Consider the following 19,080-nt stretch of genomic DNA (forward strand, 5'->3'; position numbering starts at 1 on the left):
TGAATACAGAGGCGGGATCAATGAGCCAAAGCTCAACCCCCCGCAGGCACAACTAGGTGAATACAGATGTAATTTGGAATTCTTTAACGTGGCAATTCCAACCAATTTAAATTTGTTTTTTAGAAGGATTCTCTTCCCTCTTCCTTAACTAGCACTGACATGACAGATGGCCAAAAATTGTCATTAAAACTGTTTTGATGGAAATTACACTGATGAATAGTGCAGAAAGTTGCATTAGTTGATATATGGAATATTATAAAGTTTTCCGTGAAGTAGGCACTCCAAACTTATACAGGTCAGCAATAGTGGCTTTCTCCCAGGTTAAATGTATTAAGGTTGGTTACTGTTCTCACTGTCAGGAGCAACAGTTTGATAGTGAGGTATAGTGAAGGTGTCTGTGACAGGAAAATGTCAGGAAAGGTTGTCACAATCACTGAGTCTTATACCCTCAGATGTAACCAGTTAGATCATCATCAGTGAGAAAATTATCAAAATGGGACCTTCCTCTCCAGTCATTTAATGGAAAGCCAAAGTAATATTAAATTGAGCATAGCCAATATTGACCAGCATATGCAAATCTTTTGTTAAATTTTAAAACCCTAAGTCTTCTTGTAACGATTTTAAGTTTTTCTTAATTTATTTCAATGTAGATTTTTGTATCATCGGAAACTAGGTAATGTTGCACTTGAGCATTGTTTCTACATGGTTTATATATACGGTAAACAAGACAGGTCTCAGGCCAGAGTCCTGAGGACCATTGACAACTATGGTAATGTTGCACTTGAGTGTTGTATCAACATGGTTTATATATACGGTAAACAAGACAGGTCTCAGGCCAGAGTCCTGAGGACCATTGACAACTATGGTAATGTTGCACTTGAGTGTTGTATCAACATGGTTTATATATACGGTAAACAAGACAGGTCTCAGGCCAGAGTCCTGAGGACCATTGACAACTATGGTAATGTTGCACTTGAGTGTTGTATCAACATGGTTTATATATACGGTAAACAAGACAGGTCTCAGGCCAGAGTCCTGAGGACCATTGGCAACGTTTACCACTCGGATTTGTCTTACTCTGTTTCTGTTGAAAAAGTCATATCATATACCACTAGCAAGTTAATACCTCCAAACAATAGGCCTCAGAGAATGAGTGAAAATAAGTGTTTAAATTGTAAAAAGTTGTATGTTACTTTATTTCAAATAATGCATGTATTTACTTTAATAGTTGTAGTACTTTACTATATAAAATATAGTACAGTACTACTTACAGTATCAAAGCAGGCGTACATATGGTAGTTTCTTTACTAAAGAAATTGTTCATTTAAGTGTGTAGAAGGACACTTACTGTATTAAACTACTTGAACAGTAAGCTGCTTACTGTACAAAAGATCTTGTACAGTACGTTACTTACTGTAATAAAGTAAGTGCCCAAAAGGCTTCCTACTGTATTAGAGCAAGTTTACAATAGGATACTGATAATATGAAAGTACATATACGGTAAGCTGCTTAATGCATAATGTAAGTTACAGTCGGCAACTTACTGTATTTAGTTGTACATTAAGCAACTTACAATAACACAGGTGTATATATGCTCCTGCTTGATCTTGAGGGTAATAAGGTTAAGACAGACTAAAGTCAGACAAAAATTCCCAATGCCTAAAATCCCTAAAATGTTACAATAACTAAGATCTCGTAACAAATAAAGACCCAAAACTAATAATAGTAATCCCAAGCAATAGTAAAGAAAGTCATATTAATAATAATAAAGTGTAGAAAATGCTAATATATCAATTACATACCAAAACTTATTCATAAAATCAGGAGACAAATGCTTATCTATACCTTCCACTACAGACTGGAAGGCTGCTTATCTAGACCTTCCACTACAGACTGGAAGGCTGCTTATCTATACCTTCCACTACAGACTGGAAGGCTGCTTATCTATACCTTCCACTACAGACTGGAAGGCTGCTTATCTATACCTTCCACTACAGACTGGAAGGCTGCTTATCTATACCTTCCACTACAGACTGGAAGGCTGCTTATCTAGACCTTCCACTACAGACTGGAAGGCTGCTTATCTATACCTTCCAATACAGACTGGAAGGCTGCTTATCTATACCTTCCAATACAGACTGGAAGGCTGCTTATCTATACCTTCCAATACAGACTGGAAGGCAGCTTATCTATACCTACCACTACAGACTGGAAGGCTGCTTATCTATACCTTCCAATACAGACTGGAAGGCTGCTTATCTATACCTTCCAATACAGACTGGAAGACTGCTTATCTATACCTTCCACTACAGACTGGAAGGCTGCTTATCTATACCTTCTACTACACATAAAGGGTATAACTACCCGATCTCTCACAGTGTTCAAGAGAGAACTTGATAAGCTCTGATCAACCAGGCTGTGATTCATACGACAGTCTGCTAGCAGCCGCGTCCAACAACCTGGTTAACCTGTCCAGCAACGAGGAGGCCTGGTCGAGGACCGGGCCGCGGGGACGGTAAAGCCCTAAACGGCCTCAAGGTAACCTCAAGGAAGGTACCACCAGCACAATAAAATACATTCATACCTCCAACATGCCAAAACTCATACAAACAACGTATACCAAAACTCATTCTCACTATCATCAAAACAAAAACTCATTCATTCCACCAGCATACAAAAACTCATTCATTCCACCAGCATACAAAAACTCATTCATTCCACCAGCATACAAAAACTCATTCATTCCACCAGCATACAAAAACTCATTCATTCCACCAGAATACTAAAATGCAAACACTGGAACATCAAGGCCGTTGGGTACTGGCAACTGGGTGCCAAGTCACATGGGAATAACTGGAAATGACATTGCAGACGATGCTGCAAAACTTGCAACTAAGAGAAGAAATGTAGACATTTACATACCACAGAGTCTATCACAGATTAAGAAAGTAATTAGCAATAGAGCAATGCAGAAGATATATAGTGACCAGTACACAGCAGTTGCAACATCAAGATCTGCGGGTTGGCACAAGAATTACACCAAATACGAACCACATATTTTGATGAAAGGAGAACATCTGGAGTACATCATGTACATCTTACTGTACATCTACACATGTACATCTGTAGATTACTGTACATCTACACGTGTACATCTATAGATTACTGTACATCTACACATGTACATCTGTAGATTACTGTACATCTACACATGTACATCTGTAGATTACTGTACATCTACACATGTACATCTGTAGTTTACTGTACATCTACACATGTACATCTGTAGATTACTGTACATCTACACATGTACATCTAATCGTTGATGAGATGTAATCATCTCATTGAGAGATGTACATCATAATCATTGTTATATAATGTACATCTACATTGGTCTCGTGAGGCAGGTCTCAACAACGAGCTCCTCGTAGATGTGTCCTTGTACATTATTGGTCTCGTGAGGCTGGTCTCAACAACGAGCTCCTCGTAGATGTGTCCTTGTACATTATTGGTCTCGTGAGGCTGGTCTCAACAACCAGCTCCTCGTAGATGTGTCCTTGTACATTATTGGTCTCGTGAGGCAGGTCTCAACAACCAGCTCCTCGTAGATGTGTTCTTGTACATTATTGGTCTCGTGAGGCAGGTCTCAACAACCAGCTCCTCGTAGATGTGTCCTTGTACATTATTGGTCTCGTGAGGCTGGTCTCAACAACCAGCTCCTCGTAGATGTGTCCTTGTACATTATTGGTCTCGTGAGGCTGGTCTCAACAACCAGCTCCTCGTAGATGTGTCCTTGTACATTATTGGTCTCGTGAGGCTGGTCTCAACAACCAGCTCCTCGTAGATGTGTCCTTGTACATTATTGGTCTCGTGAGGCAGGTCTCAACAACCAGCTCCTCGTAGATGTGTCCTTGTACATTATTGGTCTCGTGAGGCTGGTCTCAACAACGAGCTCCTCGTAGATGTGTCCTTGTACATTATTGGTCTCGTGAGGCTGGTCTCAACAACCAGCTCCTCGTAGATGTGTCCTTGTACATTATTGGTCTCGTGAGGCAGGTCTCAACAATCTACAATATATCAACAATATTAAAATTGTTAAGCGACGCACTGAGCCGTTGGAGGTACTTCTTGTTCTCCTCACTGTCCCGGATCCCAATCACAAGGTAATCACCAGTGACGCCCCTCCGGTGAAGTCCTCGCAGGAATCTCTCCCCTCCCACACCTGTAGACGAGAGGGAACACTGAAGCCCACACCTGGCTACTCTCCACACCCACACCTGTAGATGAGAGGGAACATTGAACCCCACACCTGGCAACTCTCCACACCCACACCTGTAGATGAGAGGGAACATTGAAGCCCACACCTGACAACTCTCCACACCCACACCAGTAGATGAGAGGGAACATTGAAGTCCACACCTGGCAACTCTCCAAACCCACACCTGTAGATGAGAGGGAACATTGAAGCCCACACCTGGCAACTCTCCACACCCACACCTGTAGATGAGAGGGAACATTGAAGCCCACACCTGGCAACTCTCCAAACCCACACCTGTAGACGAGAGGGAACACTGAAGCCCACACCTGGCTACTCTCCCCACCCACACCTGTAGATGAGAGGGAACATTGAAGCCCACACCTGGCTACTCTCCCCACCCACACCTGTAGATGAGAGGGAACATTGAAGCCCACACCTGGCTACTCTCCCCACCCACACCTGTAGATGAGAGGGAACATTGAAGCCCACACCTGGCTACTCTCCACACCCACACCTGTAGATGAGAGGGAACATTGAAGCCCACACCTGGCTACTCTCCCCACCCACACCTGTAGATGAGAGGGAACATTGAAGCCCACACCTGGCAACTCTCCACACCCACACCTGTAGATGAGAGGGAACATTGAAGCCCACACCTGGCTACTCTCCCCACCCACACCTGTAGATGAGAGGGAACATTGAAGCCCACACCTGGCAACTCTCCACACCCACACCTGTAGATGAGAGGGAACATTGAAGCCCACACCTGGCAACTCTCCCCACCCACACCTGTAGATGAGAGGGAACATTGAAGCCCACACCTGGCAACTCTCCCCACCCACACCTGTAGATGAGAGGGAACATTGAAGCCCACACCTGGCAACTCTCCACGCAGACGCCTGCAGATTACTGGTTAATCCTAACACCCATCTCTTATGGAGGAGGAGGAGGGTAGTGGTGCAGAGGAGGAGGAGGGTAGTGGTGCAGAGGAGGAGGCGGGAAGTGATGCAGAGGAGGAGGAGGGTAGTGGTGCAGAGGAGGAGGAAAGTGGTGCAGAGGAGGAGGAGGAGGGTAGTGGTGCAGAGGAGGAGGAAAGTGGTGCAGAGGAGGAGGAGGAGGGTAGTGGTGCAGAGGAGGAGGGTAGTGGTGCAGAGGAGGAGGAGGGTAGTGGTGCAGAGAAGGAGGAGGGTAGTGGTGCAGAGGAGGAGGAGGGTAGTGGTGCAGAGGAGGAGGATAGTGGTGCAGAGGGGGAGGAGGAGGGTAGTAGTGCAGAGGAGGAGGGTAGTAATGCAGAGGAGGAGAAGGAGGGTAGTGATGAAGAGGAGGAGGAGGGTAGTGATGAAGAGGAGGAGGAGGGTAGTGGTGCAAAGGAGGAGGGTAGTGCTGCAGAGGAGGTGGGTAGTTGTGCAGAGGAGGAGGAGGGTATTGGTGCAGAGGAGAAGGGTAGTGGTGCAGAGGAGGAGGGTAGTGGTGTAGAGGAGGAGGAGGGTAGTGGTGCAGAGGAGGAGGAGGGTAGTAGTGCGGAGGAGGAGGCGGGTAGTGGTGCAGAGGAGGAAGGTAGTGGTGCAAAGGGGGAGGAGGGTAGTGGTGCAGAGGAGGAGGAGGGTAGTAGTGCACAGGTGGAGGGTAGTGGAGCAGAGGAGGAGGATGGTAGTGGTGCAGAGGAGGAGGAGAGTAGTGGTGCAGAGGAGGAGGTAGTGGTGCAGACGAGGAGGAGGGTAGTGGTGCAGAAGAGGAGGAGGGTAGTGGTGCGGAGGAGGAGGAGGGTAGTGGTGCAAAGGAGGAGGAGGGTAGTGGTGCAGAGGAGGAGGGTAGTGGTGCAGAGGAGGAGGAGGGTAGTGGTGCAGAGAAGGAGGAGGGTAGTGGTGCAGAGGAGTAGGAGGGTAGTGGTGCAGAGGAGGAGGAGAGTAGTGGTGCAGAGGAGGAGGAGAGTAGTGGTGCAGAGGAGGAGGAGGGTAGTGGTGCAGTGGAGGAGGAGGGTAATGGTGCAGAGGAGGAGGAGGGTAGTGGTGCAGAGGAGGAGGAGGGGGGAAGTGGTGCGGAGGAGAAGGAGGGTAGTGGTGCGGAGGAGGAGGAGGGTAGTGGTGCGGAGGAGGAGGAGAGTAGTTGTGAAGAGGACGAGGGTAGTGGTGCAGAGGAGGAGTAGGGAAGGTGTTCGGAGGAGGAGGAGGGTGGTGGTGAAAAGGAGGAGGAGGGTAGTGGTGCAGAGGGAGAGGGTAGTGGTGTAGAGGAGGAGGGTAGTGGTGCAGAGGAGGAGGAGGGTAGTAGTTCAGAGGAAGAGGAGGGTAGTGGTGCAGAGGAGGAGGAGGGGAGTGGTGCGGAGGAGGAGGAGGGTAGTGGTGCAGAGGAGGAGGAGGGTAGTGGTGCGGAGGAGAAGGGTAGTGGTGCAGAGGAGGAGGAGGAGGGTAGTGGTGCAGAGGAGGAGGAGGGTAGTGGTGCAGAGGAGGAGGAGGGTAGTGGTGCAGAGGAGGAGGGTAGTGGTGCAGAGGAGGAGGGTAATAGTGCAGAAGAGGAGGAGGGTAGTGGTGCAGAGGAGGAGGGAAGTGGTGCAGAGGAGGGTAGTGGTGCAGAGGAGGAGGAGGGTAGTGGTGCAGAGGAGGAGGAGGGTAGTGGTGCAGAGGAGGAGGAGGGTAGTGGTGCAGAGGAGGATGAGGGTAGTTGTGCAGAGGAGGAGGGTAGTGGTGCAGAGGAGGAGGAGGGTAGTGGTACAGAGGAAGAGGAGGGTAGTGGCACAGAGGAGGAGGCGGGTAGTGGTGCAGAGGAGGAGGGTAGTGGTGTAGAGGAGAAGGAGGGTAGTAGTGCAGAGGAGGAGGAGGATGGTAATGGTGTGGAGGAGGAGGGAAGTGGTGCAGAGGAGGAGGGTAGTGATGCAGAGGAGGAGGAGGGTAGTGGTACAGTGGAAGAGGAGGGTAGTGGCACAGAGGAGGAGGCGGGTAGTGGTGCAGAGGAGTGTAACACCCATGACCTCTCCCCCCCCCTTAGAGTTCTGTCCCAGGGAAGCCTTCTCCAAGAGGTCAGCCCAGATGACCTCCGGATTATCTTGTATGTTGATTAAAAAAACTCCTGGGTTAGTTTTAGTCAGCATAGTTTCAAGTATGTAATATTTAATGATACTCTTGTCAAACATTGCCAGGGAATTAGACCCCAGATTGTTATGTGTAAACATCCTTGGATCTCCCCTTTTTGGCCAGGTCAGAGGTCAGTCACACACGTAATTAATAACCCCTCTCTTGAAGAGTGTATGGTGAATGTCAAACAAGCTTATTGAAATATTTTTTAAGTGTTTGTGCACGTGTGGCCCGACCCCCCTCCCCCTAGCAATTCTGATCTAGGTAGCAACAGTAAATCTCCCCACCCCCCTTTTGGGGTATATATATTGGTCCTGTAGAGATTCAAGGACAGAGTGCGGTACACCGGGATCGAGAGCGGGTCTGTGAAGAACATCTCAGCCAGGGAGAAACAGAGGTTTTAAGTTAATGTGTGTGATCTCTGAGGTTTTGTTCCATGTCCAAATTTCTTAACTTTTTGCCAGTGTTAGAGTAGGATTTATAAGTGGTGATTGACATAATTTTGGTCTTAATAAACTCATGTTAAATTTCCCGTCTGTGTCAATTGTTGAATCCTCTTAGCCTTTTGGATATAGTGGCTGACAACCGTTTTCATAATTAATGACAGTCATAAAAAGTACTCTCCAAGTCAAGCAATGTTTCTTGCCACGTTGCTTGATATAGTCTCAATGGTCAAAGGCAGGTGGTGGCAGCGTATTTAATCCTGTGTTAGTATTTCCTTGTTGGTAGTGTACCTTTGGTTCCGGTGTAACCATCATATGTCAGCTCATAACAGTGTTACCAAGTGCTCCGATGGGGAAGTGTTACTCAGGATAAGTAGTGTTTACATTATTAGTTTAGTATCCTTTATAGTGGTGTTACAGGAGGAGGAGGGTAGTGGTGCAGAGGAGGAGGAGGGTAGTAGTGCAGAGGAGGAGGAGGGTAGTGGTGCAGAGGAGGAGGAGGGTAGTGGTGCAGAGGAGGAAGAGGGTAGTAGTGCAGAGGAGGAGGAGGGTAGTGGTGCAGAGGAGGAGGAGGGTTGTGGTGCAGAGGAGTAGGAGGGTAGTAGTGCAGAGGAGGAGGGTAGTGGTGCAGAGGAGGAGGAGGGTAGTGGTGCAGAGGAGGAGGAGGGTAGTGATGCAGAGGAGCAGGAGGGTAGTGGTGCAGAGGAGGAGGAGGGTTGTGGTGCAGAGGAATAGGAGGGTAGTAGTCCAGAGGAGGAGGAGGGTAGTGGTGCAGAGGAGGAGGAGGGATGTGGTGCAGAGGAGTAGGAGGGTAGTAGTGCAGAGGAGGAGGAGGGTAGTGGTGCAGAGGAGGAGGAGGGTAGTGGTGCAGAGGAGGAGGAGGGTAGTTGTGCAGAGGGGGGAGGGTAGTGGTGCAGAGGAGGAGGAGGGTAGTGGTACAGAGGAAGAGGAGGTTAGTGGTGCAGAGAAGGAGGAGGGTAGTGGTGCAGAGGAAGAGGAGGGTAGTGGTGCAGAGGAGAAGGAGGGTAGTGGTGCAGAGGAGGAGGAGGGTAGTGATGCAGAGGAGGAGGAGGGTTGTGGTGCAGAGGAGTAGGAGGGTAGTAGTGCAGAGGAGAAGGAGGGTAGTGGTGCAGAGGAGGAGGAGGGTAGTGGTGCAGAGGAGGAGGGTAGTGGTGCAGAGGAGTAGCAGGGGTAGTGGTGCAGAGGAGAAGCAGGGTAGTGGTGCAGAGGAGGAGGGTTGTGGTGCAGAGAAGGAGGAGGGTTGTGGTGCAAAGGAGGAGGAGGGTAGTGGTGCGGAGGAGGAGGAGGGTTGTGGTGCAGAGGAGGAGGAGGATACTGGTTCGGAGGAGGAGGGTAGTGGTGCAGAGGAGGAGGAGGGTAGTGGTGCGGATAAGGAGGAGGGTTGTGGTGCAGAGGAGGAGGAGGGTAGTGGTGCGGAGGAGGAGGGTTGTGGTGCAGAGGAGGAGGAGGATACTGGATCGGAGGAGGAGGGTAGTGGTGCAGAGGAGTAGGAGGGTAGTGGTGCGGAGGAGGAGGAGGGTTGTGGTGCAGAGGAGGAGGAGGGTAGTGGTGCAGAGGAGGAGGAGGGTAGTGGTGCAGTGGAGGAGGAGGGTAGTGGTGCAGAGGAGGAGGAGAGTAGTGGTGCAGAGGAGGAGGGTAGTGGTGCAGAGGAGGAGGAGGGTAGTGGTGCAGAGGAGGAGGAGGGTAGTGGTGCCGAGGAGGAGCAGGGTAGTGGTGCAGAGGAGGAGGAAGGTAGTGGTGCAGAGGTGGAGGAGGGAAGTGGTGCAGAGGAGGAGGAGGGTAGTGATGCAGAGGAGGAGGAGGGTAGTGGTGCAGAGGAGGAGGAGGGTAGTGGTGCAGAGGAGGAGGAGGGTAGTGGTGCAGAGGAGGAGGGTAGTGGTGCAGAGAAGGAGGAGGGTAGTGGTGCAAAGGAGGAGGAGGTTAGTGGTTCAGAGGAGTAGGAGGGTAGTGGTGCAGAAGAGGAGGAGGGTAGTGGTGCAGAGGAGGAGGGTAGTGGTGCAGAGGAGGAGGAGGGTTGTGGTGCAGAGGAGGAGGAGGTTAGTGGTGCAGAGGAGGAGGAGGGTAGTGGTGCCGAGGAGGAGCAGGGTAGTGGTGCAGAGGAGGAGGAAGGTAGTGGTGCAGAGGAGGAGGAGGGAAGTGGTGCAGAGGAGGAGGAGGGTAGTGATGCAGAGGAGGAGGAGGGTAGTGGTGCAGAGGAGGAGGAGGGTAGTGGTGCAGAGGAGGAGGGTAGTGGTGCAGAGAAGGAGGAGGGTAGTGGTGCAAAGGAGGAGGAGGTTAGTGGTTCAGAGGAGTAGGAGGGTAGTGGTGCAGAAGAGGAGGAGGGTAGTGGTGCAGAGGAGGAGGGTAGTGGTGCAGAGGAGGAGGAGGGTTGTGGTGCAGAGGAGGAGGAGGTTAGTGGTGCAGAGGAGGAGGAGGGTAGTGGTGCAGAGGAGTAAGAGGGTAGTGGTGCAGAGGAGGAGGAGGGTTGTGGTGCAGAGGAGGAGGAGGTTAGTGCTGCAGAGGAGGAGGAGGGTTGTGGTGCAGAGGAGGAGGAGGGTAGTGGTGCAGAGGAGTAGCAGGGTAGTGGTGCAAAGGAGTAGGAGGGTAGTGGTGCGGAGGAGGAGGAGGGTTGTGGTGCAGAGGAGGAGGAGGATACTGGTTCGGAGGAGGAGGGTAGTGGTGCAGAGGAGGAGGAGGGTAGTGGTGCGGATAAGGAGGAGGGTTGTGGTGCAGAGGAGGAGGAGGGTAGTGGTGCGGAGGAGGAGGGTTGTGGTGCAGAGGAGGAGGAGGATACTGGATCGGAGGAGGAGGGTAGTGGTGCAGAGGAGTAGGAGGGTAGTGGTGCGGAGGAGGAGGAGGGTTGTGGTGCAGAGGAGGAGGAGGGTAGTGGTGCAGATTAGGAGGAGGGTAGTGGTGCAGTGGAGGAGGAGGGTAGTGGTGCAGAGGAGGAGCGTAGTGATGCAGTGGAGGAGGAGGGTTGTGGTGCAGAGGAGGAGGGTAGTGATGCAGAGGAGGAGGAGGGTAGTGGTGCAGAGGAGGAGGAGGGTAGTGGTGCAGAGGAGGAGGGTAGTGGTGCAGAGAAGGAGGAGGGTAGTGGTGCAGAGGAGGAGGAGGGTAGTGGTGCAGAGAGGGGAGGGTAGTGGTGAAGAGGAGAAGGGTAGTGGTGCAGAGGAGGAGGAGGGTAGTTGTGCAGAGGGAGGAGGGTAGTGGTACAGAGGAGGAGGGTAGTGGTGCAGAGGAGGAGGAGGAGGGTAGTGGTGCAGTGGAGGAGGAGGGTAGTGGTGCAGAGGAGGAGGAGAGTAGTGGTGCAGAGGAGGAGGGTAGTGGTGCAGAGGAGGAGGAGGGTAGTGGTGCAGAGGAGGAGGAGGGTAGTGGTGCCGAGGAGAAGCAGGGTAGTAGTGCAGAGGAGGAGGAAGGTAGTGGTGCAGAGGTGGAGGAGGGAAGTGGTGCAGAGGAGGAGGAGGGTAGTGATGCAGAGGAGGAGGAGGGTAGTGGTGCAGAGGAGGAGGAGGGTAGTGGTGCAGAGGAGGAGGGTAGTGGTGCAGAGAAGGAGGAGGGTAGTGGTGCAAAGGAGGAGGAGGTTAGTGGTTCAGAGGAGTAGGAGGGTAGTGGTGCAGAAGAGGAGGAGGGTAGTGGTGCAGAGGAGGAGGGTAGTGGTGCAGAGGAGGAGGAGGGTTGTGGTGCAGAGGAGGAGGAGGTTAGTGGTGCAGAGGAGGAGGAGGGTAGTGGTGCAGAGGAGTAAGAGGGTAGTGGTGCAGAGGAGGAGGAGGGTTGTGGTGCAGAGGAGGAGGAGGTTAGTGCTGCAGAGGAGGAGGAGGGTTGTGGTGCAGAGGAGGAGGAGGGTAGTGGTGCAGAGGAGTAGCAGGGTAGTGGTGCAAAGGAGTAGGAGGGTAGTGGTGCGGAGGAGGAGGAGTGTAGTGGTGCAGAGGAGTAGGAGGTTAGTGGTGCAGAGCAGGAGGAGGGTATTGGTGCAGAGGGGGGAGGGTAGTGGTGCAGAGGAGTATCAGGGTAGTGGTGCAGAGGAGTAAGAGGGTAGTGGTGCAGAGGAGGAGGAGGGTAGTGGTGCAGAGGGGGAGGAGGTTAGTGGTGCAGAGGAGGAGGAGGGTTGTGGTGCAGAGGAGTAGCAGGGTAGTGGAGCAGAGGACTAGCAGGGTAGTGGTGCAGAGGAGGAGGAGGGTAGTGGTGCAGAGGAGTATCAGGGTAGTGGTGCAGAGGAGTAAGAGGGTAGTGGTGCAGAGGAGGAGGAGGGTAGTGGTGCAGAGGAGGAGGAGGTTAGTGGTGCAGAGGAGGAGGAGGGTAGTGGTGCAGAGGAGTATCAGGGTAGTGGTGCAGAGGAGTAAGAGGGTAGTGGTGCAGAGGAGGAGGAGGGTAGTGGTGCAGAGGAGGAGGAGGTTAGTGGTGCAGAGGAGGAGGAGGGTAGTGGTGCAGAGGAGTAGCAGGGTAGTGGTGCAGAGGACTAGCAGGGTAGTGGTGCAGAGGAGGAGGAGGGTAGTGGTGCAGAGGAGTATCAGGGTATGGGTGCAGAGGAGTAAGAGGGTAGTGGTGCAGAGGAGGAGGAGGGTAGTGGTGCAGAGGAGGAGGAGGTTAGTGGTGCAGAGGAGGAGGAGGGTTGTGGTGCAGAGGAAGAGGAGGGTAGTGGTGCAGAGGAGAAGGAGGGTAGTGGTGCAGAGAAGGAGGAGGGTAGTGATGCAGAGGAGGAGGAGGGTTGTGGTGCAGAGGAGTAGGAGGGTAGTAGTGCAGAGGAGGAGGAGGGTAGTGGTGCAGAGGAGGAGGAGGGTAGTGGTGCAGAGGAGGAGGGTAGTGGTGCAGAGGAGTAGCAGGGGCAGTGGTGCAGAGGAGAAGCAGGGTAGTGGTGCAGAGGAGGAGGGTTGTGGTGCAGAGGAGGAGGAGGGTTGTGGTGCAAAGGAGGAGGAGGGTAGTGGTGCGGAGGAGGAGGAGGGTTGTGGTGCAGAGGAGGAGGAGGATACTGGTTCGGAGGAGGAGGGTAGTGGTGCAGAGGAGGAGGAGGGTAGTGGTGCAGAGGAGGAGGAGGGTAGTGGTGCGGATAAGGAGGAGGGTTGTGGTGCAGAGGAGGAGGAGGGTAGAGGTGCGGAGGAGGAGGGTTGTGGTGCAGAGGAGGAGGAGGATACTGGATCGGAGGAGGAGGGTAGTGGTGCAGAGGAGTAGGAGGGTAGTGGTGCGGAGGAGGAGGAGGGTTGTGGTGCAGAGGAGGAGGAGGGTAGTGGTGCAGAGGAGGAGGAGGGTAGTGGTGCAGTGGAGGAGGAGGGTAGTGGTGCAGAGGAGGAGCGTAGTGATGCAGTGGAGAAGGAGGGTTGTGGTGCAGAGGAGGAGGGTAATGATGCAGAGGAGTAGGAGGGTAGTGGTGCAGAAGAGGAGGAGGGTAGTGGTGCAGAGGAGGAGGGTAGTGGTGCAGAGGAGGAGGAGGGTTGTGGTGCAGAGGAGGAGGAGGTTAGTGGTGCAGAGGAGGAGGAGGGTAGTGGTGCAGAGGAGTAAGAGGGTAGTGGAGCAGAGGAGGAGGAGGGTTGTGGTGCAGAGGAGGAGGAGGTTAGTGCTGCAGAGGAGGAGGAGGGTTGTGGTGCAGAGGAGGAGAAGGGTAGTGGTGCAGAGGAGTAGCAGGGTAGTGGTGCAGAGGAGTAAGAGGGAAGTGGTGCAGAGGAGGAGGAGGGTAGTGGTGCAGAGGGGGAGGAGGTTAGTGGTGCAGAGGAGGAGGAGGGTTGTGGTGCAGAGGAGTAGCAGGGTAGTGGTGCAGAGGACTAGCAGGGTAGTGGTGCAGAGGAGGAGGAGGGTAGTGGTGCAGAGGAGTATCAGGGTAGTGGTGCAGAGGAGTAAGAGGGTAGTGGTGCAGAGGAGGAGGAGGGTAGCGGTGCAGAGGAGGAGGAGGTTAGTGGTGCAGAGGAGGAGGAGGGTAGTGGTGCAGAGGAGTATCAGGGTAGTGGTGCAGAGGAGTAAGAGGGTAGTGGTGCAGAGGAGGAGGAGGGTAGTGGTGCAGAGGAGGAGGAGGTTAGTGGTGCAGAGGAGGAGGAGGGTAGTGGTGCAGAGGAGTAGCAGGGTAGTGGTGCAGACGACTAGCAGGGTAGTGGTGCAGAGGAGGAGGAGGGTAGTGGTGCAGAGGAGTATCAGGGTATGGGTGCAGAGGAGTAAGAGGGTAGTGGTGCAGAGGAGGAGGAGGGTAGTGGTGCAGAGGAGGAGGAGGCTAGTGGTGCAGAGGAGGAGGAGGGTTGTGGTGCAGAGGAAGAGGAGGGTAGTGGTGCAGAGGAGAAGGAGGGTAGTGGTGCAGAGAAGGAGGAGGGTAGTGATGCAGAGGAGGAGGAGGGTTGTGGTGCAGAGGAGTAGGAGGGTAGTAGTGCAGAGGAGGAGGAGGGTAGTGGTGCAGAGGAGGAGGAGGGTAGTGGTGCAGAGGAGGAGGGTAGTGGTGCAGAGGAGTAGCAGGGGCAGTGGTGCAGAGGAGAAGCAGGGTAGTGGTGCAGAGGAGGAGGGTTGTGGTGCAGAGGAGGAGGAGGGTTGTGGTGCAAAGGAGGAGGAGGGTAGTGGTGCGGAGGAGGAGGAGGGTTGTGGTGCAGAGGAGGAGGAGGATACTGGTTCGGAGGAGGAGGGTAGTGGTGCAGAGGAGGAGGAGGGTAGTGGTGCAGAGGAGGAGGAGGGTAGTGGTGCGGATAAGGAGGAGGGTTGTGGTGCAGAGGAGGAGGAGGGTAGTGGTGCGGAGGAGGAGGGTTGTGGTGCAGAGGAGGAGGAGGATACTGGATCGGAGGAGGAGGGTAGTGGTGCAGAGGAGTAGGAGGGTAGTGGTGCGGAGGAGGAGGAGGGTTGTGGTGCAGAGGAGGAGGAGGGTAGTGGTGCAGAGGAGGAGGAGGGTAGTGGTGCAGTGGAGGAGGAGGGTAGTGGTGCAGAGGAGGAGCGTAGTGATGCAGTGGAGAAGGAGGGTTGTGGTGCAGAGGAGGAGGGTAATGATGCAGAGGAGGAGGAGGGTAGTGGTGCAGAGGAGGAGGAGGGTAGTGGTGCAGAGGAGGAGGGTAGTGGTGCAGAGAAGGAGGAGGGTAGTGGTGCAGAGGAGGAGGAGGGTAGTTGTGCAGAGGGAGGAGGGTAGTGGTACAGAGGAGGAGGGTAGTGGTGCAGAGGAGGAGGAGGAGGGTAGTGGTGCAGTGGAGGAGGAGGGTAGTGGTGCAGAGGAGGAGGAGAGTAGTGGTGCAGAGGAGGAGGGTAGTGGTACAGAGGAGGAGGGTAGTGGTGCAGAGGAGGAGATGGAGGGTAGTGGTGCAGTGGAGGAGGAGGGTAGTGGTGCAGAGGAGGAGGAGAGTAGTGGTGCAGAGGAGGAGGGTAGTGGTGCAGAGGAGGAGGAGGGTAGTGGTGCAGAGGAGGAGGAGGGTAATGGTGCCGAGGAGGAGCAGGGTAGTGGTGCAGAGGAGGAGGAAGGTAGTGGTGCAGAGGAGGAGGAGGGAAGTGGTGCAGAGGAGGAGGAAGGTAGTGATGCAGAGGAGGAGGAGGGTAGTGGTGCAGAGGAGGAGGAGGGTAGTGGTGCAGAGGAGGAGGGTAGTGGTGCAGAGAAGGAGGAGGGTAGTGGTGCAAAGGAGGAGGAGGTTAGTGGTTCAGAGGAGTAGGAGGGTAGTGGTGCAGAAGAGGAGGAGGGTAGTGGTGCAGAGGAGGAGGGTAGTGGTGCAGAGGAGGAGGAGGGTTGTGGTGCAGAGGAGGAGGAGGTTAGTGGTGCAGAGGAGGAGGAGGTTAGTGGTGCAGAGGAGTAAGAGGGTAGTGGTTCAGAGGAGGAGGAGGGTTGTGGTGCAGAGGAGGAGGAGGTTAGTGCTGCAGAGGAGGAGGAGGGTTGTGGTGCAGAGGAGGAGGAGGGTAGTGGTGCAGAGGAGTAGCAGGGTAGTGGTGCAAAGGAGTAGGAGGGTAGTGGTGCGGAGGAGGAGGAGTGTAGTGGTGCAGAGGAGTAGGAGGTTAGTGGTGCAGAGCAGGAGGAGGGTATTGGTGCAGAGGGGGGAGGGTAGTGGTGCAGAGGAGTATCAGGGTAGTGGAGCAGAGGAGTAAGAGGGTAGTGGTGCAGAGGAGGAGGAGGGTAGTGGTGCAGAGGAGGAGGAGGTTAGTGGTGCAGAGGAGGAGGAGGGTAGTGGTGCAGAGGGGGAGGAGGTTATTGGTGCAGAGGAGGAGGAGGGTTGTGGTGCAGAGGAGTAGCAGGGTAGTGGTGCAGAGGACTAGCAGGGTAGTGGTGCAGAGGAGGAGGAGGGTAGTGGTGCAGAGGAGTATCAGGGTAGTGGTGCAGAGGAGTAAGAGGGTAGTGGTGCAGAGGAGGAGGAGGGTAGTGGTGCAGAGGAGGAGGAGGTTAGTGGTGCAGAGGAGGAGGAGGGTAGTGGTGCAGAGGAGTAGCAGGGTAGTGGTGCAGAGGAGTAAGAGGGTAGTGGTGCAGAGGAGGAGGAGGGTAGTGGTGCAGAGGAGGAGGGTAGTGGTGCAGAGAAGGAGGAGGGTAGTGGTGCAAAGGAGGAGGAGGTTAGTGGTTCAGAGGAGTAGGAGGGTAGTGGTGCAGAAGAGGAGGAGGGTAGTGGTGCAGAGGAGGAGGGTAGTGGTGCAGAGGAGGAGGAGGGTTGTGGTGCAGAGGAGGAGGAGGTTAGTGGTGCAGAGGAGGAGGAGGGTAGTGGTGCAGAGGAGTAAGAGGGTAGTGGTGCAGAGGAGGAGGAGGGTTGTGGTGCAGAGGAGGAGGAGGTTAGTGCTGCAGAGGAGGAGGAGGGTTGTGGTGCAGAGGAGGAGGAGGGTAGTGGTGCAGAGGAGTAGCAGGGTAGTGGTGCAAAGGAGTAGGAGGGTAGTGGTGCGGAGGAGGAGGAGTGTAGTGGTGCAGAGGAGTAGGAGGTTAGTGGTGCAGAGCAGGAGGAGGGTATTGGTGCAGAGGGGGGAGGGTAGTGGTGCAGAGGAGTATCAGGGTAGTGGTGCAGAGGAGTAAGAGGGTAGTGGTGCAGAGGAGGAGGAGGGTAGTGGTGCAGAGGGGGAGGAGGTTAGTGGTGCAGAGGAGGAGGAGGGTTGTGGTGCAGAGGAGTAGCAGGGTAGTGGTGCAGAGGACTAGCAGGGTAGTGGTGCAGAGGAGGAGGAGGGTAGTGGTGCAGAGGAGTATCAGGGTAGTGGTGCAGAGGAGTAAGAGGGTAGTGGTGCAGAGGAGGAGGAGGGTAGTGGTGCAGAGGAGGAGGAGGTTAGTGGTGCAGAGGAGGAGGAGGGTAGTGGTGCAGAGGAGTATCAGGGTAGTGGTGCAGAGGAGTAAGAGGGTAGTGGTGCAGAGGAGGAGGAGGGTAGTGGTGCAGAGGAGGAGGAGGTTAGTGGTGCAGAGGAGGAGGAGGGTAGTGGTGCAGAGGAGTAGCAGGGTAGTGGTGCAGAGGACTAGCAGGGTAGTGGTGCAGAGGAGGAGGAGGGTAGTGGTGCAGAGGAGTATCAGGGTATGGGTGCAGAGGAGTAAGAGGGTAGTGGTGCAGAGGAGGAGGAGGGTAGTGGTGCAGAGGAGGAGGAGGTTAGTGGTGCAGAGGAGGAGGAGGGTTGTGGTGCAGAGGAAGAGGAGGGTAGTGGTGCAGAGGAGAAGGAGGGTAGTGGTGCAGAGAAGGAGGAGGGTAGTGATGCAGAGGAGGAGGAGGGTTGTGGTGCAGAGGAGTAGGAGGGTAGTAGTGCAGAGGAGGAGGAGGGTAGTGGTGCAGAGGAGGAGGAGGGTAGTGGTGCAGAGGAGGAGGGTAGTGGTGCAGAGGAGTAGCAGGGGCAGTGGTGCAGAGGAGAAGCAGGGTAGTGGTGCAGAGGAGGAGGGTTGTGGTGCAGAGGAGGAGGAGGGTTGTGGTGCAAAGGAGGAGGAGGGTAGTGGTGCGGAGGAGGAGGAGGGTTGTGGTGCAGAGGAGGAGGAGGGTAGTGGTGCAGAGGAGGAGGAGGGTAGTGGTGCGGATAAGGAGGAGGGTTGTGGTGCAGAGGAGGAGGAGGGTAGTGGTGCGGAGGAGGAGGGTTGTGGTGCAGAGGAGGAGGAGGGTAGTGGTGCAGAGGAGGAGGAGGGTAGTGGTGCGGATAAGGAGGAGGGTTGTGGTGCAGAGGAGGAGGAGGGTAGTGGTGCAGAGGAGGAGGAGGGTAGTGGTGCAGAGGAGGAGGGTAGTGGTACAGAGGAGGAGGGTAGTGGTGCAGAGGAGGAGATGGAGGGTAGTGGTGCAGTGGAGGAGGAGGGTAGTGGTGCAGAGGAGGAGGAGAGTAGTGGTGCAGAGGAGGAGGAGGAGGGTAGTGGTGCAGTGGAGGAGGAGGGTAGTGGTGCAGAGGAGGAGGAGAGTAGTGGTGCAGAGGAGGAGGGTAGTGGTACAGAGGAGGAGGGTAGTGGTGCAGAGGAGGAGATGGAGGGTAGTGGTGCAGTGGAGGAGGAGGGTAGTGGTGCAGAGGAGGAGGGTTGTGGTGCAGAGGAGGAGGAGGGTAGTGGTGCAGAGGAGGAGGAGGGTAGTGGTGCAGTGGAGGAGGAGGGTAGTGGTGCAGAGGAGGAGCGTAGTGATGCAGTGGAGAAGGAGGGTTGTGGTGCAGAGGAGGAGGGTAATGATGCAGAGGAGTAGGAGGGTAGTGGTGCAGAAGAGGAGGAGGGTAGTGGTGCAGAGGAGGAGGGTAGTGGTGCAGAGGAGGAGGAGGGTTGTGGTGCAGAGGAGGAGGAGGTTAGTGGTGCAGAGGAGGAGGAGGGTAGTGGTGCAGAGGAGTAAGAGGGTAGTGGTGCAGAGGAGGAGGAGGGTTGTGGTGCAGAGGAGGAGGAGGTTAGTGCTGCAGAGGAGGAGGAGGGTTGTGGTGCAGAGGAGGAGAAGGGTAGTGGTGCAGAGGAGTAGCAGGGTAGTGGTGCAGAGGAGTAAGAGGGTAGTGGTGCAGAGGAGGAGGAGGGTAGTGGTGCAGAGGGGGAGGAGGTTAGTGGTGCAGAGGAGGAGGAGGGTTGTGGTGCAGAGGAGTAGCAGGGTAGTGGTGCAGAGGACTAGCAGGGTAGTGGTGCAGAGGAGGAGGAGGGTAGTGGTGCAGAGGAGTATCAGGGTAGTGGTGCAGAGGAGTAAGAGGGTAGTGGTGCAGAGGAGGAGGAGGGTAGTGGTGCAGAGGAGGAGGAGGTTAGTGGTGCAGAGGAGGAGGAGGGTAGTGGTGCAGAGGAGTATCAGGGTAGTGGTGCAGAGGAGTAAGAGGGTAGTGGTGCAGAGGAGGAGGAGGGTAGTGGTGCAGAGGAGGAGGAGGTTAGTGGTGCAGAGGAGGAGGAGGGTAGTGGTGCAGAGGAGTAGCAGGGTAGTGGTGCAGACGACTAGCAGGGTAGTGGTGCAGAGGAGGAGGAGGGTAGTGGTGCAGAGGAGTATCAGGGTAT

The 19,080-nt window shown here is 54.4% G+C and overlaps 1 protein-coding gene across 2 annotated transcripts in view; it reads right to left on the reverse strand.

Moving 5' to 3' along the window:
• Positions 1–1,178: 1,178 nt before the first annotated feature.
• Positions 1,179–19,080, reverse strand: part of LOC138350619 (uncharacterized) — a 31,180-nt gene continuing 13,278 nt past the window's right edge. Inside the window, exon 3 of one of the 2 annotated variants that reach the window (XM_069301654.1) lies at positions 1,179–4,222. In XM_069301654.1, coding sequence (XP_069157755.1) covers positions 4,068–4,222 — 155 coding nt within the window. In that variant the 3' untranslated portion in view covers positions 1,179–4,067. Of the gene's footprint in view, positions 4,278–19,080 lie in introns of both variants that reach the window. The other variant, XM_069301655.1, reaches the window with a different exon arrangement.

The sequence above is a fragment of the Procambarus clarkii genome, chromosome 46 (genome assembly GCF_040958095.1).
Source record: "Procambarus clarkii isolate CNS0578487 chromosome 46, FALCON_Pclarkii_2.0, whole genome shotgun sequence".
NCBI classification, from domain to species: domain Eukaryota; kingdom Metazoa; phylum Arthropoda; class Malacostraca; order Decapoda; family Cambaridae; genus Procambarus; species Procambarus clarkii.